The sequence below is a fragment of the Eriocheir sinensis genome, chromosome 35, assembly GCF_024679095.1.
Source record: "Eriocheir sinensis breed Jianghai 21 chromosome 35, ASM2467909v1, whole genome shotgun sequence".
NCBI classification, from domain to species: domain Eukaryota; kingdom Metazoa; phylum Arthropoda; class Malacostraca; order Decapoda; family Varunidae; genus Eriocheir; species Eriocheir sinensis.
Genome location: NC_066543.1, coordinates 14,736,229 through 14,763,858, shown reverse-complemented (window position 1 = coordinate 14,763,858; position 27,630 = coordinate 14,736,229). Strand labels below are relative to the sequence as shown.

Here is a 27,630-nt window from a genome sequence, read left to right as displayed (position 1 = left end):
ATTAAAGGATCAAGAGAAGGTAGAAAAACAAACTGATGGAAAAAAAAAAACGATATAAGTCACAAGAAGAAGAAGAAGAGCACACCTGAGGAACCCAATCGAGGAGGGGCACGGCGGGTACACTGCTCCTATATTGTGCTCTATTGCGTTTATTAAGGGTGTTTAAGGGTTAGTACGCGGCAGGAAGAACTGTGATAGACCATAGACACTCCCGGAGCACCTGTCTTGCCTTGAATCAGCGGTAATCAGCCCCGCCGAGCCAGCTGATGAGGGACGGGTGGCGGCTGTCATCGTCCTCAGCCCGCCCTGCCCTGCTGCCGTCCTCGGGTGGTCATCATGAAGGTGCACGATGTCATTAACTGCAGCTTCCCGGCGTGGTATGACAAGTTTAGGAAGTGCTCCATTAAAAGGTACGTGTCTGGTTACCTGGATGTTGGCCCCCCACTTCTGCTTCTTGAGTGTCCCTCCCAGTCTTGTGTCCTTACCTGGTTCTCTTACCTGGTGTATTTAACTTTAAAGGCAGTGTAATGCATCTATTATGTCAACAGCTTATCTCCCATATTTTTGGCAATAGGAGGGAGATTTACCGTTTACTGTTTACCGTTGATGAAGTTTCAGGCCCCGCTCCGCTGCCAATGCAATGCTCTGCAGGGCCGTCAACAATATGTGATGTTAGCCTCAAAGAATAATCCTCAGTGCAATGTTCACAACGTCGTAGTGAATGAATGAGTCTATAGTGCCTTCTTGAAGATTACTGGTGTCGTTTCTATAAACTTAGCATTATCCTGGTCACTTCATCATGTTTCAGTTCGCGCTAAAATATCAAGATCTTATCTTTTTATAGTATCACAAATATCCAATGTTTTGTTTATTATTTATCAGATATTTTCTTTTATAGTATCATAAATATCTAACATTTATTTCCAACTCACTAAACATTTACCAGATACAATTTATCTTAGAGTCCCAAACACTAATATCAGTTCAGTTCAGGTCAGTTATATTACAAATTCTTTCAATTTCAGTTTGAAATACTACAAAACACTGCTCATTTGCTATACAATTTATGCATTTCCTTTCATCCGTGGTGCCATCCCTTGATTTATGATCTCCGGCACATTTGTAACATTGTGGGGCCTCTCCATTGTTCTTGGCAGTACAGTTGGCTTCAAGATGGCCATATCTCTGACAGTGATAACATATAATTGCTTGGTATCTGTCTCACTGTGTATATTCCTCATTTTAATTTTAACTTGTCATGATTCTTATAAATCAGCTCTCTCACAGTTGGGTCACAACTCAAAATGTAGTGCATCGTACTGCCAGCTGCAGGGTTACTAAAAATCAGCTGTTTTAGTTTCAACACCCAACATTTGTTTGCACATACAGGAAATGCCCTGCTATTCAACAGGGCTGCATTTTGTAGAAAGTGGTTGAAAGATTAGCCATTTTTCCCACAGGATTACACAGAAGGGAGGGTTAGGTTCCTGACTAGCTTCTTGACCCAAGAAAACCTCAAGAATTAAAGAAACTAATACTTTCTACAAATCCATGAATCAGTGTCAAAATGTGGGGAGAGACGTGTAACAGGATATATTGAAGAAAAGGAGGGAGCAAAGCATGTCTTTAATTTTATCTATGATGTATGTATTCCTACACTAAAAAATTGATGACTGGATTTTATGTATCCCTAACAGCATAGTGGTGCCCCTTACAGTGGAGGTGTTGGCATACCTCCAAGATAATGGCACACTAGTCCTGCCCGAAGGCTCACAACCTGAGCTGACATATGAGCGGGGACCCACATCTGAGGAGGAAGAAGAGGAGGCCTCAGAGGACTGGGACCATTGTGAGACCTCTGGCTCTGTCATCGAGGTGAGATAGTTGTTAGCATGTACTAATTTGTTACACCTGTTCATCTGATTGTATTTTTACCATGTACAAGCATGCTTACATTTTTTTTAATATTATGCCTGAATAGAATCAAAGTTTAGACTATATCCTTACTTACTTACATAAGTAAGTAAGTTAAAAAAAAAAGAGAGAGATAAAAGTGATCCTTGGGACCCTGGATCCAAGTTTCCTGTTTTTCGTCATCATTTCATTAACGTCTGCTCCTAGGAGCTCCCACCAGGGGATGGCCATGGCAGAAGAGCTTCCAACTTTCTCTATCCAGACACCCTCCTTGCCTGCTCAAAGTTTCTCAAAGATCTTTCCCCCCTCTCCCTAATGTCCTCTTGCACCCTATCCCTCCATTTCACTGAAGGTCATCCTCTAGCATTCCTTCCCTCAATCCCACTCACATACACCCTTCTGGTCATCTTACTCTCCTCCATTCACTCCATGTGGCCAAACCACTTTAAAGTCTGTTGCTTCACTTCTTCCACCACTCCACACTTCTTCCCCTCACCCCTGTGACGCATTCCAAAATGCTTGTACACACTTTCATTACTCACACCATCCATTCTACTTACCACAAGCATTCCTCAAATAACTCATTTCCACTGCCTGCACTCTAGACTTCTGACTTTCATTCCAGGCCCACGTTTCGCTTGCATATGTGAGGGTTGGTACTATTATTGTATTTCTCAAATCCCTCTTTACCTCCATGCTCACACTTCTGCCATTCATGATTCGTCCCAAAGACCCTACCACCCTTTTTCCTTGCAATGCCCTTTCTCTTATCTCTCCCTCCGTACCACAATGCTTACACATAACTAATCCAAGGTACTTAAACTCGTTGACCTCCTCCATTTCCTCACCATTCAAAATTGTTTTGCATTCTTTTTCACATTCAATCAAACCCAGGACCTCTTGGTCCTGTTTTTTATTTATCCCAAATCTGTCATGCCAATATCCATATCCAGTGTCCATATCTGCAAAAGCACATGATGAGAATGACTAAGACTACACATGCTGTACTGCAAGTGACTGTTAGGGAGCTATGTGTGTATCGACATATGTATGTGCCCTGTTACAATTTTAATTTTCTAGTGTTGTCTAAATCTAGATTATATGTACTCTGATTTTATAATAAATATAACGGAATCTGAGGTGTGCATTATCGTGGTCTGGCACCCTGCTGTCACATGGCCAGAGGACATGAGAGGAAGTTGAAAATGACAAAAAACATAGCTTTTTCAATAGATACATTGATCATAGGAACAATCTGGACAAAAAAAAGTTGTTCAAGCCAAAAAATTTGTCAAGTTTACAGCTTAATTTGACCGATAGAGACTCAGAAATGGGACCCCACCAGCATAGCTTGTTTCCTGCACATCACTTGGTAAAACACACACACACACACACACACACACACAAATGGAGCTCCATCCAAATTGCAGTGGTTAGTGAGCTTGCCTCACAACCAAGAGGTCCCGGGTTCGATTCCCAGGCAGAGTGGAGACAGATAGCCAGTCTCCTTTGACCTGTTCCCCCTGTCCATCCAGCAGTGACGGTAATATAACAGTACCTTCCTAGATGACTTCCTTTACCTTTATATTTTACTATGATCATTCTTAGGATTTGTATGTGTTATGATGGTTTTAGTTTTCTGAAAATTTTAGACTGTGTTTATGTAAGTATCCTCACTTGTCATGTGTCTCGATCAGGGCCCTAAGCTGGAGGATTTCACCAACAAGATCCGAGATGCTATCACAAAATTAGGAGGAAGTGTGTTTCCCAAGCTGAACTGGAGTGCTCCTAAGGTAATTTCTTTGGTTGACATTTGTTTTTCTCTTTTCTTGAGTATTATTCTCAGTCATTTTTTATTCCTGCATTCCCACTCCTTAATAATAATGAAAAGTTAAAATTTTTCATTCATTATATTTGGTACTTTGATTTGAAATATACATGCTTGCTCTTCCATTGCCCATCATAAAGTGAAGAGCTGCTGCCTACATTTCTTATTGCCGGGTCTTCCAGGATGCCTCGTGGATTGCCTTCAACAATTCCCTGCGGTGTTGCACGCCTGGGGATGTCTTCCTTCTCCTCAAGAGCAGCAGTTTTGTGACCCATGATCTCACTTCTCCATTTAAGGTATGGTGCTCTGTATACTTGGTTGCAGTGATGCACCAAGGAACATGATCTGGCTTCTTATTATAGAATTTTCTTACGTCCATGTTCATTAGTGATAAATTGATTACCGTATTTTGCAGCGTATAACGCGCGCCTTTTTCATTTAAAAAATTCCAGAAAGTTACCCCTGCATGGTATACGCCGAAGGTACAAATTTTGATTCTTATGTCTGTCTTTTTCTGCCGTAATTTTGAAATTTGTGTAGGGTTTTATGGCTCAGTGTGACTCCTAGGCTGCCACACAACTTTGTGCCATTCTCATATGAGCATAGCTCACTTCCTTTATATCACAACTAGGTAAATACAAGGAACGGGAAAGGGAGGATGAGAGAGAGAGGATGTAAGAAGGGAGAACAAGGAAAAGGAGTGGAGGAAACAGGGAGAGATAGAGAGTATGAAAACAAAGAGAAAGGGAGAAGGGTGTGGGGAGGGAGGAGCAGAAGGGAGAGTCAGGTCAGGGCTCCCATCAGGACATGACCTGACTCAGGTTAGGGCTTAGGTCAGGACATGACCCGACTCTCCCTTCTGCTCCTCCCTCCCTGCACCCTTCTCATTTCCCCTTTCTGTGTTTGTGTGTGTGTGTGTGTTTTTTCATATAATCTAATGGGGAAGGAGAAAGGGAGGAAGAGAATGATAGAGTGAGAGATAAGGCTATAAATAAGGGGGTGTGAGAAAGGAGAAAACGGGAAATGAGTGGAGGAAATGGGGCGGGAAAAGAAGAGAGAGAGAGAGAGGGAGGGAGGGAGGGTCAGGTAAAGGTGAGGAAAAAGGGGGAGAGAAAAGGTGTGAGTGAGAGGAAAAGGGATTAAGAGAAAAACTGGGAGGGAGGGGAAAGGAAATGAGGAGAAAAATATAGGGATGGAGAGGGAGAAGAAAGAAAGGAAGTATGTAGGAGAGCACCAGGGAAAAGCCTAGCGCCGTTAACCGTAAATATTTCTGAGTATTTTAAGCACTGAATATTTTTTTCAAAAATTGTTGTCTTAAAGTTTACAGTGCATGGTATACGCCGGAGCGCGTTATGCACAGCAAAATACGGTATATAATATAGAGAAGCATACACTCTAATGCAGGGGTTCCCAAACTCGGCCATACCAAGGACCCCTAGACACGATGAGTCCCAACCGAAGACCCCCAACCAAACAAAATTTATCGTTACCATGCCGGCATACCCAGTACAACTTAGTACATTTAATATTTACTTATTCCTGCACAAAGTGAGTGTAAATAAATAAATAGAATCTTTTCAATAACTCAATGACTCACAAAGTCAAGTAAAGTCTATATATTGAGGTAGATATAAACAAGAACGGGGGTACAGTGTCAACACAGGCAGGCCGACGAATCCCTGCTGGGCAAACCACTATTGCCGCGCTGCCGCTGGTATGACTGCGCTACAGTTGGTATACTAGAAACGTACTGTCCGTCAACACAGATAATGTGTAGAAACCAGACTGATGGACCAGCCAGATCCTACTGGACTGGGGACGAGAGTGACGGTATGGGTGGCGATGGATGGGAGTTGCTATGTTGTAATTAATTTGAAAATAAGTTTATGATATAAATAATGATATAGCAAGGTAGCTGCTAGCACATCAAAATTTCAATACCACCGACACTAGGATGATAGAGAATTAAGTGATATATTTTTTTTTATTGAATATATTTTTTTTTCTGGAGAGTTGAAAAATATTAATATCTTTCATTGTGTCGCGGACCCCCTAGGGCCTTCTCCCGGACTCCCATGGGTCTGCAGACTCCAGTTTGGGAACCTCTGCTCTAATGTTTGGTCCCTTTTCCATAAGTGATGGTAAAGTTTTAGAAATCCTTGTATTCATTCTCAGGACTGTGATGATCCGGGTGAGGCTGATGCGCCCGTTGATTACTGTCTTGTTCTCCGCAAGTGGATGGATATCAATCCTGCATTTGAATTTCGTTGCTTTGTTAAGAATAAGGAATTAGTAGGTTAGTATTTGTATTTGTGTTCAATGATTTTACATGTAGATGAATATATTAATGGTGCTGAGTGTAGTAGTTGATAGTCATTTTTTATTTTGTCCTTTTTGTCCTTATTAATATAAAATTAATGTTTTACTTGAATTCCCAAGGTATTTGTCAAAGAGATGTGAGCCAGAGCTACTCCTGCATTGGGGGTGACCGCTTGAACATTCGCAGTGACATCATCAGCTTTTGGCGAGAAAACATTGAAAATAGATTCCCTCTTCAAGACTGTAAGTTCATAGTTACTGGCTAGGACAAAATTAGCAGACTAATGGTTAGTGTTACCTCAGATATGCAACTTAAAATGTAATAGTCTTGCCTTAAATCTAGAAGTGTTTCAGCTTCATGTAATTTTGAATGAAAAAGGAATCAGTCAGCCATATGGAAAGTTTAGGGTTCAGAGAAATGTAATTTGTCTCTTCTACAGATGTGTTTGACGTTTATCGACCAGCCAAAGACCATGTGGTATTGCTTGACTTCAACCCATTTGGAGAAACTACTGATGGCTTGCTCTTCACCTGGTCTGAGTTGCAGCAGCAGAGTGAGGATGGAGGACAAGGCTTAAGCAGGGTAACGGTCCAGTTCGGGGAATGATGTTTGCTTGCAGGACTTTACTGTTCAAAGCTAAAGCAGAGTTATCTTGGGACAGAAGAAACTTTCCTTTATCACTGATAGACCCAGTGTCACCAAATAAGTTTCATAGTAAAACCCAAAGCTTAAAAATTACTATGCAAGCTTGAATCAATTATAAACAAGTAAAGCCCTTTTATTTGTGGAGTTGGGTATTATGGCATAAAAAAATATTATTATACACTTGTAGACCACTCCAGACTAGGACTGTATTCATTGTCCAGTATCATTTGATCAGTGAGGCTTGAAAGTGATATGCAAGCAACAAAAATGATCAATATTTAGAATGGCCTATTTCACTGAGCAGATTTTTTCTTTCCTGACTGTGTGGCTTAAGTGATCTATTTTCCCCAGATCATTGAGGATGAGATTAGTCTCATGAGGATTGAGGACATTGAAGGCAGCAACACCCTCCACAACAATGAGAGGAATGTGTTTGACAGTAACAGACACACTCCTCCTCGTGATGATCTGCCTGAATTCAGATTTATAGCAGATGCCACAGGAGTGCAACCCAGCCCCTACATGTGAGTTACTCTAAGTTGTTCATAGCTGGAATGCCTGCTGCAATACTGTAGACTCGGACTTGGGCATGGAAGTCTGAAAATTATGATTTAAAAGAAAAAAAACTGAGAAAATAGCTCTAAAACTTATTCCCATTTTTGTCTAGTGTTTGAAACTTTGTATGTCTATATTTTTCTACTCAGACTCACCTATCCCTGTTTTTCCTTGCTTGTACATCAGGAAATTTTCTCTGTCCACATTTTCATAACCCGTCGTCTCTTTATACATTGTAATTAGGTCACCCCTCTCTTTTTTCCTCGAGTGTTGTCAGGTCTAGTTTCTTTAGTTTCTCTTTGTATGACAGCTCCTTTAGGCCTTGTGGTATTCATGTCATTATTCAGCCAGCATCTTATGGTATGAATCAACAAAGAATGACCTCACTTTGTTGTATAGAAAGTCTCATTGGTAAGGAAGCATATATGAATTTTCTGATTCGAGACCTATAGTAACTGTATCGGGTTTTGTTAGGTTACATTAGGTTAAGTTTTGGGTATCTTCAAACACATGATAGCCAGCACCTTATGGTATAAATCAACAAAGAATGACCTCACTTTGTTGTATGGAAAGTCTCATTAGTGAGGAAGTATAAATGAATTTTCTGAATCTGCACTTATAGTTTGTTTTGGTTTTGTTAGGTTATGATAGGTTAAATTTAGGCTTTAATAAAGGGGATGTTAATAGGGTTTTAGTTGTAAAATAGCCAGGCAGGACACATAGCAACAGTTTTAAGCTAGATTTGGGTAGGCGGTGGCTGAATGGATAGCAAGACGGCCCCGTGTTCAGGAGGACGCGAGTTCAGTCCCCGACCGGTGCCACCAAGCTGGGATTTTTCAGCTGCCGCTGAGTGGCTTAAAACTACCCACATGCTGTCCAGAAGACTACCTATCAACCCGGACTCTAGATTCTAGGATTAAAGATGAGCTCCGGGAGGGCAGCATGAGCCAATGCAAGATGGCACCACTATAAACACTCGCCTGCGCCAGAATGGGCTGGCCTGACCAACAGGCCCCACTGGGAAGAAGCCTTGGACCGACCATCAGGAATTCATGATCCGGCGGGAAGAAGCCTACTGGCGCAATAAGCTATGAAAAAAGAAAGAAAAAAAAGTCAGATTCAATAAAGACATAGGCAAGAGTTGGTTTACAAATAGCGTGGCAGATGAGTGGAAAAGGCTTGGCAGTCATGTCGTGGGTGTCAATACCATAGATACATTCAAGAAGAGGTTGGATAAATTCATGGATAGAGAGGTTAGGTGGGGTTAGGCTTATAGGAGCTGCCTTGTATAGGCCAACCAGCATCTTGCAGACTCCTTATGTTCTTATGTTCTCTTGGTAATACATATTTTTTTGTGTGGTGCCCAAATCACTGGTACTTATTCCAGTTCAGATTGTACCTCTGACACTCGGTTCTTTTAACGTATCTTCAATGATTTAACAGTGCCATCCAATGTTTAGTATTAGTTTGAAGGTTCTCCATCCTTAAAAGCTACATAAGACCTTGGAGTTCCTGGGCTTGGGCACTCTGCCACCTTTTTAATTATTGTACGATCACCTTTCACATTTATAACAGCTCATTTGCTTCCACCTACTTTTGTTCTGAATTTTTTTGAGGCTGTACTTGCTCAGACTCTGAAGCCCACTCCTAGTCATTGCAGCTCCAGGATTCACACGTTTTATTGCAGTCCTCCACTTAGCTACCAGTTACACTTACCTCCAGATCAGCAGAGCTCTCTTGAGACATCCTATCCCACTTCTCTACAGCTCTGTGTTTGTTTGATCTATAGTTTCACTGTGTACATACTTTAACTGAATTGTTTCCTGTATTTTGAATCTCTTTGATTTTATCTTCCTTTCTTACCTTTCCATGTAATCCTTTTCTTGTAATCATTTGCCACCCCCTTGACTAATATTATTCCTATTTTGCTCTTTGGCGTAACAGCAAAATGATCACAGCTGTTGAACATTCTCAGCTTTTATGTATCTCTGCTTCTCATCAATTCATCCATCCATTTCCTTCCCCCTTTTCTTCTTCCCCCTGTGTATCTTGATAATTTCATGTTGGACTTCTTTATCCTCATGCCATGAGTTCAATATGTATCTCATTTTTAACCTGTTTATTTCCTACTCATGCCATCCAGATTTTTTTCCCTCATGAACTTTAGATGTTATTTTCCTTCTCATTGCAGCTGTCTGATTGGAAGTAAGAATAGAACTATGTCACTCACTCTATTCTTTAATATTTACAGGCAGTATGGTCTTCCATTGGACATCATTGACCTCAGTACAGGACAAGACCCTCAAAAACTAATAGATTTTCTACAAATGGTAAGAAAATATATACAAGAATTTTTTTGGTTATTAAAGGTACCCTAGGGCTAGGGTTTGTGACAAAATGAAAATCTAATGTAGGAAGAGTTTGGGAAAGTTATTTAATAATATAAGAACAAGTTTTGAAAACAAAATAGATTTGCACTTTTAAAGGCATTCAACCATAAAAAAATATCCTGTTTCCTCATGGTGACCTTGGACAACTGCCATCATAAGAAGCAGCATCCTTCCTTACTCAGCTAGGAGCCAGGGATCCAGTTTAAGGGTTATGGCATAGGTTGCTGGGTAGGTTGATGATGAAGCTGTAGGTTCACATTGACCTCTCCTTCCCTACTCTTGGATGGTGTTGATCCAGTTTCCCATTCTCTTGTTTCTCTTTATTTTTATCTTATTCATTAATCTCTCTCTCACATACACATTTTTTAAATGTTTTGTTCTATTTCCAGAAAGTTCAAAATGAAGCTGATGAGAGCTCTGAGGATGAAGAAGTTCCTAGCTGATCAGAGGAGGTAATTGGGTCTGGTCCATTTGCTTTGCCTTCGCCACACACAACTGGATCCATAGAAGAAACTATTTTCTATAAAGGACTTCATCAACATGGAGGGTAATTTCTAATACACATGCTATAGACTCTGCACCAAAATATTTGCAGATGTGCATATAACAACTTGAAAACCTGTGGGTTAATTTAATTTAATTTTTTTTTTTTTTTCAACTTCAATCATTCATCAGGGTCTGGATGGCACATTGGCAAAGACTCTTCTTTGAGGATGCAAGATTATAGCTCAGTCATGGTACCCTCTTGAAAAAGGCAGTACTCTTGAGGCCCTAATGACTTTGTGTCTGTCAGTTGTTAATTATTTTCAATTAAAAGCGGTGTAATTCATTTTATCATCACAAAAAATTTACCTGTTTGGTATCAAGAATTAACTTTTAGAGTTCACTTTGACACTTCCACCTTTTGTGGTCACCATATTCTCCAGTACTAAGAAGCTAGGTAAGAATCTCTACTTATTACACATCACCACCACAACCCATTTCCGACACTTATCAAGTTAGGAGTAATTAAAATCTCATCCAAATTTTGCTTCCTCACTGTGTCTATAGCAAAAGGGGTAGATGTAATGATGTGCTAAGGCTATACTGGCTTATACCAAAGTACTGTGGTCTTGGGTCTAGATTGTGATGAACACTTGTGAGGCATGGTTCTAATACTCATCGGCTGCTTGTTTTCTGTAACAATGTGGGCTGTTGAGTGGTTTCTGTATTCTCAGATTATTTTAGTGTAGTTGGTTTTACTTGCATGCTACATTCATGTAACATCTGTAGCAGAGGTTTTATATAGTTTGGTTGTGTATTTGTGTCCTCCATACAAAAAGTAGGTGAGGTCATACATTGCATGATAAGGTACTATACACAGTATTGCTAATCTTTTTTTGTTGTTAACACAGTCTTGGAAATGTACTTACTGCATTCAGAATCAGTTACAGCCAATGCCAGGCAACATTTACTCCTTAAATTGTGCATGTCTGCCACATGCACAGTACAGTGGCCTTGCGTCCAATGTGGAAATTTGGTCAGTCAGGGATAGCATTTTGTTGGATGAAACTAGCATTGTATAAACAAAAAAGTATGGAAAAAGATAATTTTGTTGAAGAATTCTGAGAAATCACTCGGCACTCAGTTTCCTGTAGCAGATTGCCCAGACTAAATCAGGGCAATAGCTGATATATATGAGAGGAAGCGAGAGGTGTTGAGTGTGTGGCAAAGTGCGAGTGCGGAGCGGGGCCGCAGCCACCATGACCCCATCGGCCAGTTTCACGTGAAAATACTATAGCCAGGTCTGGTCTGCAACACTCGCCAGGTGGCCGCATGTTGTGGTGGTGGTGATAGTCACATTCCCTCCACAAGGGGTTCACCCATTCAGTAGCTTCATATTCTTTTTTAGAGTTGTTAAATTCCTTTAATATTATTTGGTATTTGTGTATTGGTAATTCACTCTAAGTTTGTCTGTGTTTGCAATGAAATGTCCACCATGGGTTCAATAAGCTGCTCTTCTTGTGATATACATGCTTGTCTGTTTACAATTATCAGCTGAGCAGGTACTAGTAGTTATGATTGTTTTTAGCACCGTTTCATATTTTTATTACCTGATTTTTGTAGAAAGCACATTCTGGACAAAGTGCAGTAAAAGTCTGGGGCACTTACTAAATAGTTGGACATGAAACGCCTTGGACGCAAGACCACTGTATGTACACACTCAACAGATGCCATGAACATATTCAGCTGTTGTATCAACTGTATACATGTCTCCTATAGGCACCCTGCAATAAATTTAGTCAGCTGCGTGTGGATACGATTTAGACTACAATAACATCCTTGTCTTGCTGAATCAGCAGAGAATGTTGCGATGAAAACAGAATTGCTTGTAAAGAAATTTGCTACCATCCTGTTGTAGGGCACTTGTGAGTGCACCTCATGATAGCTTTACAGTATCATCAAGGTTTAAAAATAAATGAATAGGCTTGCACCATATATTTCACAAAACATCTTTACTAAGTAATATCACAGCTGTTGTAAAACAAAAACAAAGTCAATCAGTATATATTACTATACATTTCGAAACTAAACCTTCACATATTCAAGACCAAATTATTTAAGCCATTGTATAAAATTTCACAGTAAGTCCATGAAATAATCTAAGTAGCTGATGTTTCCTATAGCTTGTTCCATATATATATATATATATATATATATATATATATATATATATATATATATATATATATATATATATATATATTTAAAGAATGTAAATACGTATCTCAGAAAAGAAATTGGTGTTTGACCACCCTCTCCTAAACTGTCACAATCTGTGCATTCCTTTCAGCAAATAGGTGACTGATACACAATAATGCTAAAGACAACAGAATACCTGTATTTTTTTTAACATACTAATACATATATGTGGACAGACTAGTGGACGGTCACTGGCAGGAGATTCCCACCACCGGCCGTCCACTAGGCTATACACCTTCTGCATATATATTTTATCACCACACAATACTCGTTACATGTATTGGTATGTTAAGAAAATGTCTTTAGTATTATTGTGTATCAGTCACCTCGGTCAAACACCAATTTCTTTTCTGAGATGGAACGGGCTATAGTTAAGTAGCTAAAATTGCATGATCTAAATACACTTTGTATGGCCACTCCTGTACCACATTAAAGTCTTAGAGCTGCAATCATGAAACATAACTTTAGTCACCACCAGGGTAATGGCTGGTGATTGCAAGTCTGTTGCATGGCCAGACCATGGTGGATTAGACTATGGATAAAAGTTTAATATATTTTGATGACTTGGGAATAAGAAATGTACTTGAGTTGGTCAGATCATGTGTAGAACTGATAACAGATGGACATCGAAGTAACACTTTTAAAAGTCAGGGCAGACAGAGGACCAAGTGGAGGCCAAATTAAAGCATTTCCCAGAGCAGGATGGAGTACAATAACATCAGACAGAGTGAGGTGTAGAATGTTGGGAGAGGTCTTTGAATTACAGTGTATTCATACTGACTGTCAGTATGAAGATGACACACTGTCATTCAGCATTTTGAATCCTGCTTCTCTGAAATCAAGCTTAATTTCTACTTATGGTGGCACTGAAGGGTTACTGGCATTTCCTCTGGATCCATTTTGATGATGCACTCTTAGATTCACACCTTTATACTTATGAGGACCAGTCATGAGAACTGGAGTATTCAGAGATGACTAGATCCTTCTTTAAAGGCAATATCTTTGTGGGCTGATGATTCCTGAGAAGCTATGATGCTTTCTTTGAATTTTTATATAAAATAAAGAGCTTCACAACTGAGGAATAATCTGCTCATCAGGATTTCACCCCAACAGAAGCATCTGGTCATCTATAAATACTTCTGCCCCCATGAGATATGTAAGAACAGGTGTGACCCATAAAATGCTTCACAATATGAACCCACTAAAAAGGAATTTTAAGTCTGCCTACCACAAAACCCATCCTCATGTCACCTCACATGCCTCACCATTCTCTTAACACTGGACACTGTGAAGAAATCACAATGTAGTTGAAGATCTCACTGGTAACCTGACCAAAACTAGTCATTATGTTTACTGAAGCACCAGTTTCTTTTGCAGAATATTTAGGGGAACTTGGAAGTTAGGTCACACTATAATCAGAAACCCAAAGAAAGTAAAGATGAGCAATGCTGAGTCTTCTGGGCAACCTGTCTGTATTCAAGAAAATTATATACCTATTGTATGAGACCTGGTTTGTACTTATAGCTAAGATCATTATATCAAAGGGCTATCACTGTATCAAATATTAGCATTAAATGAAATTCACAAGAAGTACAGGTTTCCTCTACCCCATTAAAATGAATTTGCCAAACCGGCAGAAAACCGTACACATTAGTCTTGAGAAACTGTAACAATGAAAAAGGTGCCTCAGGATCGTATCTGCACCTCCAGAACGAAGGGAAGGCACAGTCACTGTTTACATTCACTAGGGAAATTGTATCAGCAGTGCAAAACTCAAAATATTCACCACTTTGTTGTCCAGGGATTGAACTCTCACCTCCAAATTAAAAGCAGGGCAGCATATCTTCTCAGTCACCTTTGAGCTGAAAGTTACCTTGCCTGCAGTCCTGGTAATAATGATTCTGGCACCTGCTCCCACTGTGGGTGAAAGGAATAGTAACCTGTTCAAATAGGAATGCTTTTAATAAACTCAAGAAGGCACTTATGGTGTTCATTTTTATGCAAGTAACTGTAATAACCTAGCTCACTGATGTTCACCTGGATCTGCTGCCCTGTTTAAGCTTGGAAGCACATGTTCAAACCCTGGGCATTCTAGTGGTGTATATGAGTTTTCATTGATGTTAGCATTTCTCATATTAATATAAACACAGCATGTGCCTTCTCAGGTAAATTAAAACCCATGAGCATCAGAAGGTTACCACTCCTGTAGCCCATGGTGGAGGCAAAATGCCTCTTACACATGTACGAAGTTGTGGGCCACTGGCAAGGACTGCAAGCTCATCGGTGGCTGAGTGGGTATGCTGCCCTGCTTCCATTCTGGAGAGGCTGGTTCCCCAGGCACTCCTGTGGTGTATATTTCAAAACTGTTAGGTTTAATGAATGAGCAAATAACATATTTGAGCTGCTATCACAAGACTTTAGGAGCAAGTGGATTGCAATTAGTGTTGTCACCTCACAAAGTTGACAAATGCATGCTGGCTTCACATCTGGTTCTATATTAAATCTGTCTTCAACAAACACCAAGTTGAGAATCCTGGACTATTTGTAACAATCAAATATTACTTTTTACTCCATAACAAACCAGGTAAAAATGTTATTAACTTATAGTAAAATACACCAAAATAACTGAGGCACAGAAAAAGCATTAATAATCCCAATTAATTGTCTCCATTTAACATTAAACTAAAATTGCTGACAGTACAGAAGGAAATTTGGCAAGTGTACCGGTGCAGTTTAAACCATAAATGTTGAGCATGCAAGAGATTAATTTGTTTACAAATCCCAGAGATGGCATAACAGTATGAAGTAGAATATTCATGTTTTAGGAATCTCTATTGAATATGGACTGCATATCTTACTTGTATACACTTACAAATTGCAGCCCATACAGTATACTTATCTAAGCTATAAAAAAAAAAATTAAAAAAATTGTTACTGTATAATTTTCTTTCAGTATAAACAATGAAGCTCTATGGGATATCAGTTGGCTTAGGATGAGGTTGGAAAATGGTTGCCTACAATGGGAAGGATCATTGTCAAGATTGTGATGCACTAGCATTTTTTTATTGTATAATATTTTATCCTTGCTGTTCTTTTCACAGACTAAAACTGGGCTGTAGCCAATACTATATCCTCCCAATGCAATAGCTGGATTTTTATTTTTTATTTTTATTTTTTATTTTTAGGATTTACCAGTTATATAAAATAAGGAACTATGTATCAGTAGCAGGGCAACCATCATTCCTTGAACCAGTAACATGTTTGTCCATTGTAACTTGGTTACATCTTGTCTGTTTACATATGGCAATGGGTTCTTGTGTGCTAGTATATTTGTTTATGTCTAGTTATATTTAAATAACTGTGATTAGCAGATTCCACTCTGGATTATGAAGTGCCTCAGCATTCCTTACTCTGTTCATGGATTTAATGCAGCTACAATTGATCTCTTTGCAGTAATGTAATGTTACTTGACATTTTCAGGCTGTCTTTTTAACAACATTAATAATATCACTGCACTCACTTTTAAGAGCACACATCTGTCTCCATGCTACTTTGTTTTTATTTGTCTGTGATAATTGTGCAAAGTCATCTACTGACATGTAAAATAAAATATAAATTGATTAAAAATAATTGCCACCACAATCCTAACTTTTCTTTTAAATAAAAATAACTTTTCATGAAATAATTTCCTTAATGCACATCACCCAACAAAAAAATAAAATAAGAGATATTAACCTTTCTGGCAATCAGCAAAAAATGCATATTACTTCTCTGAGGTCAACTGTTATGTGGGAACAATATTAGATTAATAAAATGTCTATTGCCTATGATTTTAAAATCTCCCAAAGCTGATATATGAACTATATTTATTGTACTCAGTATTGTACAGACACCACAGTAACCTAACTTTTGACAGCAAGAAGTTATGTAATATTGTAAGGGATTGAAATCATCATGATAAGTGCTTTTCATGAACAGCTAACAATATCTCATTCTGCATAAGTCAGGTAACTGAGTTTCTGTACACTTCCCAACACCAAGTAAGTAAAATAAGAATGGGTACATTTGTGAGCAAGATATATAATTACATACATGCATGAGCTTTCCACACAACAGTTTTATAGACCTGTATTTCATAAAATCTACTGACATTTCCTTTTTCATTATCACTAATATCGACATAAATGTCTTTAAAGTCTTGAGAACAAATGTGCCAACTGCCCAACAGTACTCACAGCTTCATTTAACTATATTCTCTAAATATATTTAGTAGTGTGGCTTGTACATATGCACTACCATGATAAAGAGGTTAGAGAGAGAGAAAAAAAGTGAGACTGTATTCAGTGTCACATAACACAGAGCAGAAAAATCAGCTAGGTGGTGTATAAGACTTCGGGTCGTTGTAGCAGCGATGTTCTTCCACGTTCATTGGTGTATTCTCAACTAATTCCAACGTGCAGCAAAAATACTTGTATCAAATGCAAACATTGGCCTAAGGTTAATACTTGCTGTACTCTTTCATCATGCTTTTATCAATCCTGAGATGTATTTCCATTATTTGTAGGTAATAAATGGCAATTATAAAAATCACTACATTTAGATGAATTCAGTGCTGATGTAGAAAGGTTAACAGAGAGAGAGGGACACAGGCTATATTAATGCAGTCTCTAAGATAGCTGCAAACCCCTATTTTAGTTTTGGCAGTCCTGACTGTTAGGATAACTAAAGCAAGACAAAAATACATGTTAGAATAACTAAAGAATAGGCCAATGAATGTGCGAGACCATAACCCAAAACATTGATGGTAAGTCCGTAATTCCCTCCCTAAAAGATTTTCTGCACCAGGTTAAATGACATCGACTACACTGAAAATTCAGTTAGCAAATCAGGGGTGAGCATGTTACCTTGTGGATATAGCTATTTAAACCATTAATCTTTACATGCAAAGGTTATTATCTTTAAAATCTGCTATTTCTGTCAGATACCTCTTCACCCAGGTGGCATGCAAATATGTTATCAGAACTGCTATGAGGCATTGAAGTGAGTAGCAGCAGAGATTTCCATAAAAAATCCACCTTAGTTAGGAGCAACATGGATATCCATACAAAATCTAACAAAAATAACAATACTATTATATTATTACAAAATAACAAGTACACAACAAACAATAAGAAACACCATACATACTGAGGTCATAGGGCCTCTTCTACCTCTTCTCCCTCCTCTGCCTCCTCCTCTTCCTCCTCCTCCTCCTCTGGACCTCCCTCTGCGTTTGTCCACCATGATACCAGTCCAAGCCCCTGGTCATTGATGGCACCCTGGAGAAAAGTCTTCATTCAGTGGAGTACTGGACATCTTTACAGACATACTCCATTCTTTTATTGACTATAGATCATTTCACTTATTTCATGAAAGCATTAGCTGCTAAAACAAGCATATGCTTTCAAAAAACATTCAAATAAATGTTGTAAGACCAGCTAGACCCTATGACATTAAATACAAATACCATTCAGCAATTCTTTTACACTGAATTTTTCTCTTGCCTGCAATCTGAAGTTTGTATGATGAAATTGATTCAAAATTTGTCAAAATTAGTGGAGAAATAATTGAACATTTTGAGATAAAGGTGGGCTTGAGGCAGGGGTGTGTCATGTCAACATGGTTGCTCAATATTTATATGGATGGTGTTATGAGAGAAATGAAGGGCAAAGTTGGGAAAGTTGGAGTAAAAATGTACACTGAGGGAAGGAAGTGGGTGCTGAATTCAATCTTATTTGCTGATGACACAGTCACACAGTGCTCATTGCAGAAAATGAATGGGACTTCCAAAATTTGGTCGTTGTTTTTGATAGTGTATGTAACAGGAGAAAGCTGAAAGTAAATGTCTACAAAAGTAAAGTGATGGTTTGTGAGTGGAGTAGAAGTGTGGCTGTGAATTTTGTATGCCCATATAGAGTGGGAATTAAATGTGAAAAAGAATGCAAAATAATTTTGAATGGTGAAGAAATGGAGGAGGTTAATGAGTTTTTAAGTACCTTGGATCAGTTATGTGTAAGCATGGTGGTACAGAAGGAGAGAGAAGAGAAAGGGCATTGCAAGGAAGAAAGGTGGTAGGGTCTTTGGGACATATCATGAATGGCAGAAGTGTGAGCATGAAGGTAAAGAGGGATTTGAGAAATACAGTAATAGTACCAACCCTCACACATGCAAGTGAAACATGGGCCTGGAATGAAAGTCAGAAGTCTAGAGTGCAGACAGTGGAAATAAGTTATTTGAGGAATGCATGTGGTGTGAGTAGAATGGGTGGAATGAGTAAAGAAAGTGTGTATGAGTATTTTGGAATGTGTCATGTGGGTGAAGGGAAGAAGTGAAGCGAGAGACTTTGAAGTGGTTTGGCCACATGGAGCGAATGGAGGAGAGTAAGATGACCAGGAGGGTGTTTATGAGTGAGATAGAGGGAGGGAATGTTAGAGGACGACCTCCAGTGAAATGGAGAGATAGGGAACAGGAGTACGTTAGGGAGAGGGGTGAAAGATCCTTGAGAAACTTTGAGCAGGCAAGGAGGGAATGCCTTAATAGAGAGAGATGGAAACTCTGCTGCCATGGCCATCCCCTGGTGGGCGCTCCTAGGAGCAGGCGTCGATGAAATGATGATGATGAACTTAATTTTGAGCTTAGTGTACAAAAATACAGTGATACTTACATATACAATATATGGCACTTTACCCTCCTTTCGGTCTGCCACAGCACTGTCTCCAGCGGCCAGGTTTGGCCCAGCTGGTGTTGTGTCCACAAACTGTTCAGCAACGACCTTGAACCGGATCTTTCCTCCTGGTAAGGAAATAAACACACGATAGTAATGAGTCTCGTACACAATTCATAACTGGAAAAAAAATCTATATCAAAATTTGAGTCACAAAATATGAAAGGTAACTCATACCAAATGGCCATAACTGAATTATGCCAAAGGTGACCTGCAGGCTCAATGATGCTTGACAGTCATTCATAGGGATATCATATGAGTATACTACATCCCTGCATCCCTGTCATGGCAACTTTAAAAACTCATGAATCAATTTCCTTGTTGTAAACCTTAAAAGTAAATTTTCTAGAATCTGACACCATGGGAAATACCTCTATGCCTGCCATAAGTTGACCCTATTAAAATCTTCATAACAGAACATAACTTCACTGCAAGATGGACTTTACTATGCCTGTCTCAAGATCACCTGCACCATCGGTGGAAACTACCCATTCTCCACTCACCAACATCCATGAAGAGATGGTGAGTGTCATCTTCCGTCTCGTAATCCCACACCCACGTCTGGTCAGTTTCGTCAAAGTGTGAGTTGGCCATCATGGAGTCCCTTCTGATGTAGATGTCATCATAGAACCCAAGGCTCACTGTGGAATGAAGAGCCAGTTCAATTGAGACCAAGTTTTGTCTTAAATATTAATACAAGGTTGGACAGATCAGCTCCCTGCTGGGGAGATAAGAACATAAGAATGTAAGGAGTCTGCAAGAGGCCGGTTGGCCTATACAAGGCAGCTCCTGTACTCTCAACCCCACCTTACCTCACTATCGATGACTTTATCCTACCTTTTCTTGAATGTATCTATGCCTATGGTATTGGCACCCACAACATGGCTGTCAAGCCTGTTCCATTCATCCACCACTCTATTGGTAAACCAATTCTTGCACATGTCTTTGTTGAATCTGAATTTGTCTAACTTAAAACCATTGCTAGGTGTCCTACCTGGTTCTTTTACAACCAAAACCTTATTGTCATCTCCTTTATTGAAGCCCTTCATCCATTTATAGACTTCGATTAGGGCTCCTCGCAACCTTTGCCTTCCTAGAGAGTGTAGATTTAAATGTTTGTCTGTCTTCATAAGGCAAGTTTCTCACCCCCTGAACCATCTTTGTCATCCTCCTCTGTACAGATTCTAACATCTTGATATCCATTCTATAGTACGGTGACCAGAACTGAACCGCGTAATCGAGATGAGGTCTAACTAGTGCTAAGTAAAGTTTGAGGATGACTTCAGCACTCCTATTGGTTACGCTCCTTGAGATGAAACCCAGTACCCTGTTTACACGATTTTTAGCCTGAATGCATTGAGGCCTAGGACGGAGGTCAGCCCTCACTATGACTCCTAAGTCTCACTCACGCCCAGACCTGCTTAGAGGAGTGTCATTTAAGGAGTAATTGTGTGAGGGATTATTCCTAACTACACTCAGAATACTGCACTTCCCAACATTGAATTCCATCTGCCACTTCCTTGGCCAATCATACAGTTTGTCAAGCTCATCCTGGAGGACGCTAACATCCTGGTCTGACTGGATTACTCTACCGAACTTGGTATCATCTGCGAACTTACTGACATCACTACTAATTCCTGTGTCCAAATCATTGATGTAAATAATAAAAAGCAGCAGCCCCAGCACCGACCCCTGTGGGACTCCACTTGTAACACTACCCCATTCAGATTTTTTACCATTGATTTGCACTCGCTGCTTCCTACCACCAAGCCATGCTCTAATCCAGTTCAAAACTTTCCCATCTACGCTGTGAGCCTGTAATTTTAGTAATAGCCGGTGATGAGGAACTTTGTTGAACGCTTTACTGAAATATAGATAGAGTATGTCATAGTTTTCATCTCTGTCAACCGCCTCGATTACTTTTGTGTAGAAGGACAACAGGTTAGTAAGGCAAGACCTACCCTTCGTGAAACCATGCTGTGAGCAATGAATTAAATTATGCTTCTCTAGATGGTTCCGAATGCTCCCGGCTATAATTGACTCCAACATCTTGCCTACAACTGATGTTCAGCTAATTGGGCGATAATTTGAGGTGGCTGACTTGTCTCCCTTTTTGAAAATCTGCGTCACATTTGCTACTTTCCATTGATTAGGCACATACCCAGAATTTACCGACATCTTAAAGATATCGGTAAGTGGGCCACTGAGGACCTCCTTGCATTCTTTCAGAACCCGTGGGAATATTTTGTCTTACAGTGTAAGCATGTTAAGCTATTTTTGGTTAAGATTTACTTTATGTACCTTTCCTTATCTTGTGTCCTACTTAACCAACTGCTCTTCTGCTAACCTTCAAACCCCTGGAAAACCATAAAAATGAGTGTAGAGATCAAAATAAGTGTGAAAATAGCCATGAAATGTGTGTGGGAACCCACACGGCCATGGGCGACAAAGTAGCCCGATGCAATGAAATGCAGAAACACGGGGGACAAGGAGGCAAAGTCCAATCATTAGGAGGTGCGTGTATATTCACCTGTCCTTTAGAGTCCCTAATGGGAGTCAAAAGGGGCAAAGCCCCCCATAGGTAACAGCCTGTTGGAAGTGGTGGGCTGTAGGTAGGTGTTGGTTTCTGCAGGATGTGGTGGGCTTCAGGGATACAAGAGTTGTGCATTCGAATATGAATATGAACACTTCAAATTCCAACGGATACAAATTCAAATACACTGAAATGGTTTTAATTTGAATACAAATATGAATACTTCTTGAAAATATTCATGAATGCATTCACAAATACTTTTCATTGAAAAATATCTTCTTGAGGTAACTGGTTATAACACTGTTTTAAAGTTAAGCAACAGTAAAATGATCTAATGAACCTATACTATACACAATCACACATCCACCCAGGGGGCTGGAGTTGTAAGGAACAATGGCTGTTATTTCTGATAATAAGTTTTGAAGTATTTGTCACAGAATACTCTTCCCTTGTATTCAAATGCAAATGAGAATACTTTGATTTCTATCAATAATTATTCAAATATGAATGCTGAATATGAAAGCTATTTCTGGTTAGGTTAAGTTAGGTTTCGGGAACTTTCAAACAGGTAAGTGTATGTTGAATGATAGAGAAAATCCTGTCAGTTATTTTGACAGTGAAATTAAATACATAATGATGTCAGGGGTTACTGAAAGTGGCAGCATGGAGAAACAAATCATCTGGCAGCTTTTAAAACATGAGTTCTCTCAATTATCACTCACCACAAGCTTAACACAAATTGTTCTTACACAGCATGGAAATGCAAGTTGTTGGGCAGGATGATGTGCCCTCAGTTTACACATGCCATTAGATGGACACACTAGTGCTACACTGTTAGTTCGCAAAATATTTTAAAGTTAATATACTGCGATACTGACTGTGTTCAGGACAAGAACATTTTGAGACCACCCAAATAGCAAAAAAGATAAAGAGCAGGACTATGCTGTACCTTGCATGCCATCAGAATTGGCAGACTTTATGACACCCTCCAGGATTTCCTCCAGGAAGGGACGAAACACCACATATCTGAAGGTGACGCGAGTGTGGGAGGCGCCGTCCCCCGGAAATATGTATGAGTCCCCCAGAGAAGTGATGTCAAACAGGGCGATGCAGAGGCCCACGTTAAGCACTACCTGCCAGGGAGGGAGTGAAGGGTTATACAATGTCATTAGTCTAACATGTTCAGTTCGTATAGTAAGATCACACCAACAACAATTTCCAAAATGTTTTAAACACTAACAGGAAGTTAGAACAGGTTGCATGCACAACTATCAAGTTCAAGCTCGCGGCCGAGTTGGAGGCAAAACAAACCGAGCTTCTTCTCCTTTTGACCTGTTCCACGTTGGTGCAGGTGCTGCAAGACAGACTTTCTGCCGAAATGCCATCCACTTGTGCAGTGCTAGGGCGTGGCAATAAAGTGAACAAGTTCCCCGACGTTGTTTTACGGACTTCCAGCTACCTCTAACCTGATAGTAACACCTTTGCGATGGTGAACAGTTACTCTCGTGCAAGCCACCTATAGATACCAAGTTTCTCCAGTAGCATCTAGAATTTTGAATGATGGATTTTATGCTGCAAGTTTCAACCCAAAAGTAAATACCGAGTTGAGTGGTATCCTGTTAGCACACTGCACTAAGTGGCCATTCTCACAATTTATACTAAAGACCCATAAGAATTTTTTTTTCATGCCATTATCATCCACTGTAAATGTAATAACACTTACAGAACAACATACCTTGTTTGCTAGTTTGCGGTTGAGTTCTTCTATAACAGCATCATTCAGGGTCTGGCCAAAGAGCCATGGAGGGATGCGCACCATGTGACGGATCTCTGCCAACTGGAACATTGTGACAGCCTGCAGACCTGTCAGTAAATCAGTAAATGTAAACATTTACTGATATCTACCTTATTATAAAGAAGGGTGGGGATAAATCTCATGTCACCTGGGCCATTATCATCTGGGACCTTTATAGGCATTTTAAAATGGCGAGCCTCAATAACACCCTGCTAGCATTGCAAGTGCTGAGCAATTGTGACCACTTTCCAGCACAGGCATTTGCTTAAAATGGGCCTTATCATATTTGGTAATAAAACAGAAAAATGTTGAGGTAACTAAGTAAAATACAACAATGAATGATGCACTCTCATTCTCTATTTGATTATATAATATGGTGAATTAAGAATGGTTGGATAACAAGGAGCTCTTGTATGGAGATGACTGGCATCAGGTTTATCTAAGTTATAATCCATGTTCAGTTATAACTTATAGAGCGAATTAGATAAATTAAGGGAGCCACTTTTTTTTTTTTTTTTTTTGAGACATTGCTATCCAATGTTTCTGAAAGAGATGCAGCCTGCAGGTGAAAATAGGGTAGTAATTAATTTCTTTCAACCTGTACAACTGCTTCTGTGTTCAGACTGCTAACCTTTATTTATGTTATTTGAACTACTGAATGTGGTACTTATTCCAGATTGTCACCTGCCTCACAGCAAAGACCACTTAGGTGCTATATAATGTATTTTGCATCCATACAACAACAGGCATTGAAAGGTCTCATTTTACTAGTGATTTAATGATTTGCGACAGAAACAGTTAGCAGATTATTTCATAGCACACTGAAAACTACCAGAAAAAAATAGTTTCATCCAACAATGTCCCACAGGTGACAATCTGGAAATTTACCCTGAATGTCACCATGGCCCCATACCCACAAGCCCTCAACACTGTCCTGCTTCACTGCCCTCAACACTGCCTCTGTCCAAGCCTCAGGGTACCCCTCAACACTGTCCTACAGGCCCTCAACACTGTCCTACAAGCCCTCAACACCCTCAGCCCCAACACTGCCTTCCAAGCCCTCAACACTGTCCTACAAGCCCTCAACACCCTCAGCCCCAACACTGCCTTCCAAGCCCTCAACACTGTCCTACAAGCCCTCAACACCCTCAGCCCCAACACTGCCTTCCAAGCCCTCAACACTGTCCTACAAGCCCTCAACACTGTCCTACAAGCCCTCAACACCCTCAGCCCCAACACTGCCTTCCAAGCCCTCAACACTGTCCTACAAGCCCTCAACACCCTCAGCCCCAACACTGCCTTCCAAGCCCTCAACACCCTCAGCCCCAACACTGCCTTCCAAGCCCTCAACACCCTCAGCCCCAACACTGCCTGCCAAGCCCTCAACACTGTCCTGCCAAGCCCTCAACACCCTCAGCCCCAACACTGCCTGCCAAGCCCTCAACACTGTCCAACACTGCCTTCCAAGCCCTCAACACCCTCAGCCCCAACACTGCCTTCCAAGCCCTCAACACCCTCAGCCCCAACACTGCCTTCCAAGCCCTCAACACCCTCAGCCCCAACACTGCCTTCCAAGCCCTCAAGTGTACACAGACCATCTTAACAACAACGACAGCCACGAGCAACCTGGGGCTATTGAGGTCGTGTTCCCAGACCCCTAAAACACTGAAGAAGACCCTTACTTGTGTCCTCACGGCTCGTCTGTGACTCACGCGGAGACTCTCAAGTTCAGTTATGTGGCTCTGAGGGACTCCTGTGTGCCTCCTGACAATGCCTCTGGTCAGCTCAGTGCCATGAGGGCCACGCGCCGCTGTGCCATGTGGAGCCTGAGAGTGTTGACGTCTGTGGGGGACGAGCGGCGCGCCATCTACAGGGAGGAAGAGCATTGCCAGGCGCTGCCACTCTTTAAATAAACCATTTCCAAAGGCCTAAAAAGGATACCAGTTGGACTCAAAGGACCATTTCTTTAGGCTCATTGTACAGAAGAAGGGTTAAACTACCAGAGGGGTCATTAAGCTGGCCCTGGAAATGCCCCAAACTCCTGTGAGAGTCTTGTGAAATGTGTGTGCTGGGTGACGAAATGTTTCACTATGTTGACAACCTTTGGGAGCCCAGGCACACACGTTTGACAAGGCATTCGTTGGAGTTAGGGCATTTGTAGAGGTAGAGGTAGTTTGTAAGGTTGAGGTGAGGTAGAGTTAGTTTGTAAGGTTGAGGTGAGGTAGAGTTTGTATGGTAGAGGTAGTCTGTAAGGTAGATCGAGGTAGTTTGTAAAAGTAGAGTTAGTTTGTAGAGGTAGAGTTTGTAAAAGTCGAGGTAGTTTGTAAAGATAGAGGTAGTTTGTAAAGGTTGAGGTAGTTTGTAGAGGTAGAGGTAGTTTGTGAGGTCGAGGTAGTTTGTAAGGTAGAGGTAGTTTGTAAAGGTAGAGGTAGTTTGTAAGGTAGAGGTAGTTTGTAAAGGTAGAGGTAGTTTCTAAAGGTCGAGACAGTTTGTAAGGTAGAGGTAGTTTGTAAGGCAGATGTAGTTTGTAAAGGTAGAGGTAGTTTGTAAGGCAGATGTAGTTTGTAAGGTAGAGGTAGTTTGTAAGGCAGATGTAGTTTGTAAGGCAGATGTAGTTTGTAAGGTAGAGGTAGTTTGTAAGGCAGATGTAGTTTGTAAGGCAGATGTAGTTTGTAAGGTAGAGGTAGTTTGTAAGGTAGAGGTAGTTTGTAAAGGTAGAGGTAGTTTGTAAGGTAGAGGTAGTTTGTAAGGTAGAGGTAGTTTGTAAGGTAGAGGTAGTTTGTAAGGTAGAGGTAGTTTGTAAGGTAGAGGTAGTTTGTAAGGTAGAGTTAGTTTGTAAAGGCAGAGGTAGTTTGTAAAGGCAGAGGTAGTTTGTAAGGTAGATGTAGTTTGTAAAGGTAGTTTTGTGACCTCTCTGGAAGTTTAACCCTTAATTATTCTGTACCATGAACCTATATAAAAAAAAACCATTAGAGCTTGATTGATATCCTAGAAATACCGACCAAAGATACACAATATAACTTTGAGCCACCTGAAAACATCCTTGGTTAAAAGCTGGAAACAAAGAGAGATAAATGATTGAAAGACACAAGGGATGAAGATCAAGGTGTCAGAGATTTACGGAAGGTCTGCACACCGCCTTCTCAGGGAAACAAATGGTGCTGTTGCATATAGTACAGTAAATACAGGGAAAAAAATAGACAACTTCTGAGGGGAATGCATGGAATTGTGTGATCATTGCGCATATCCACATTTGTAATACGACGCGGCATCATCTGCTGGAAATAGGTCAATTTAACAGGTGGAGTGCTTACATATGCCGTATAGTAACTGTATACTATGTGGACGCATAACACCAATCTGTTAAGTCATATTCCTCTATTATAACTGTGCATAGCTAATTAGTGTGCGATATACAAGGGGTCAAAGAGAAACCATGGATCAAATTACAGATTATAGGTATCACAGACTGGTGTATTTAATATCAGGTTTGCAAAATGTAGCCTATATTGTTTCCATTTGCTTTCCTCATTAATATTATGGATGCAAGTTCATCGTTTTACTCATAACGGATACAATGGCATAACATGGTTCAACGTCTCTTTGGCGATGACAATGTTACCTTTGTGTTAATTACATTCTAACCGTGTAAGGTGAAATTTGAATACCACCCCCTGTATCTATGCTAGGGTCAGCTTTCGGAGGCTTTATAACATTCCTCACAACAAATATATTTCTTGATTAGTCTGAGCTGAACATGAAACCAACTGTGTGCATTTACGTAGAGGCCAACACTCTACTGATAACTATACTGATTATATTCTCTTCGTGCCTGTGTCCGCCTATACCAGCACTTTCACCTATCAATGTTTTTTCACTAGTGTATTGTGCTTCAGGAGCCACCAGTTTCGATATTAAATGCAGCCCATCATGATGAGAGGAGAGAGAGCGACTGCGCGGGCGCGGCACCAGCCTCCACACCCTCGCTGCCAGCCGCGCGCAGGCAAAAAATCAAAATATTAATGTAACACGCAGCACAAATCTTTCATTGCAGCTCAGGTCGAAAACTTTACTCAAAATCTTACCCTAACCAAGTGAGCTCCAATTTTGTTCACCCCGGAGGAGTGACATACGGGTCCAAACAT

The 27,630-nt window shown here is 40.3% G+C and overlaps 2 protein-coding genes across 2 annotated transcripts; one reads left to right on the top strand and one right to left on the bottom strand.

Moving 5' to 3' along the window:
* Positions 1-64: 64 nt before the first annotated feature.
* On the top strand, positions 65-16,219 carry LOC127007459 (cell division cycle protein 123 homolog). The gene is made up of 10 exons (XM_050878502.1): positions 65-410; positions 1,698-1,875; positions 3,612-3,707; positions 3,925-4,038; positions 5,918-6,038; positions 6,182-6,304; positions 6,502-6,644; positions 7,059-7,231; positions 9,514-9,592; positions 10,042-16,219. Exons 1-10 carry the CDS (start codon positions 337-339, stop codon positions 10,093-10,095), a joined length of 1,155 nt encoding a protein of 384 aa, XP_050734459.1. The 5' UTR covers positions 65-336; the 3' UTR covers positions 10,096-16,219.
* On the bottom strand, positions 12,983-25,362 carry LOC127007460 (DNA-directed RNA polymerase III subunit RPC8-like). The gene is made up of 7 exons (XM_050878503.1): positions 25,168-25,362; positions 23,426-23,553; positions 22,640-22,823; positions 19,661-19,798; positions 19,098-19,225; positions 17,582-17,712; positions 12,983-14,737 (listed from the first exon to the last, which is right to left on the bottom strand). The coding sequence occupies exons 2-6, from the start codon at positions 23,534-23,536 to the stop codon at positions 17,587-17,589; spliced, it is 687 nt and encodes a 228-aa protein (XP_050734460.1). The 5' UTR covers positions 23,537-23,553; positions 25,168-25,362; the 3' UTR covers positions 12,983-14,737; positions 17,582-17,586.
* Between the last annotated feature and the right edge of the window lie 2,268 nt (positions 25,363-27,630).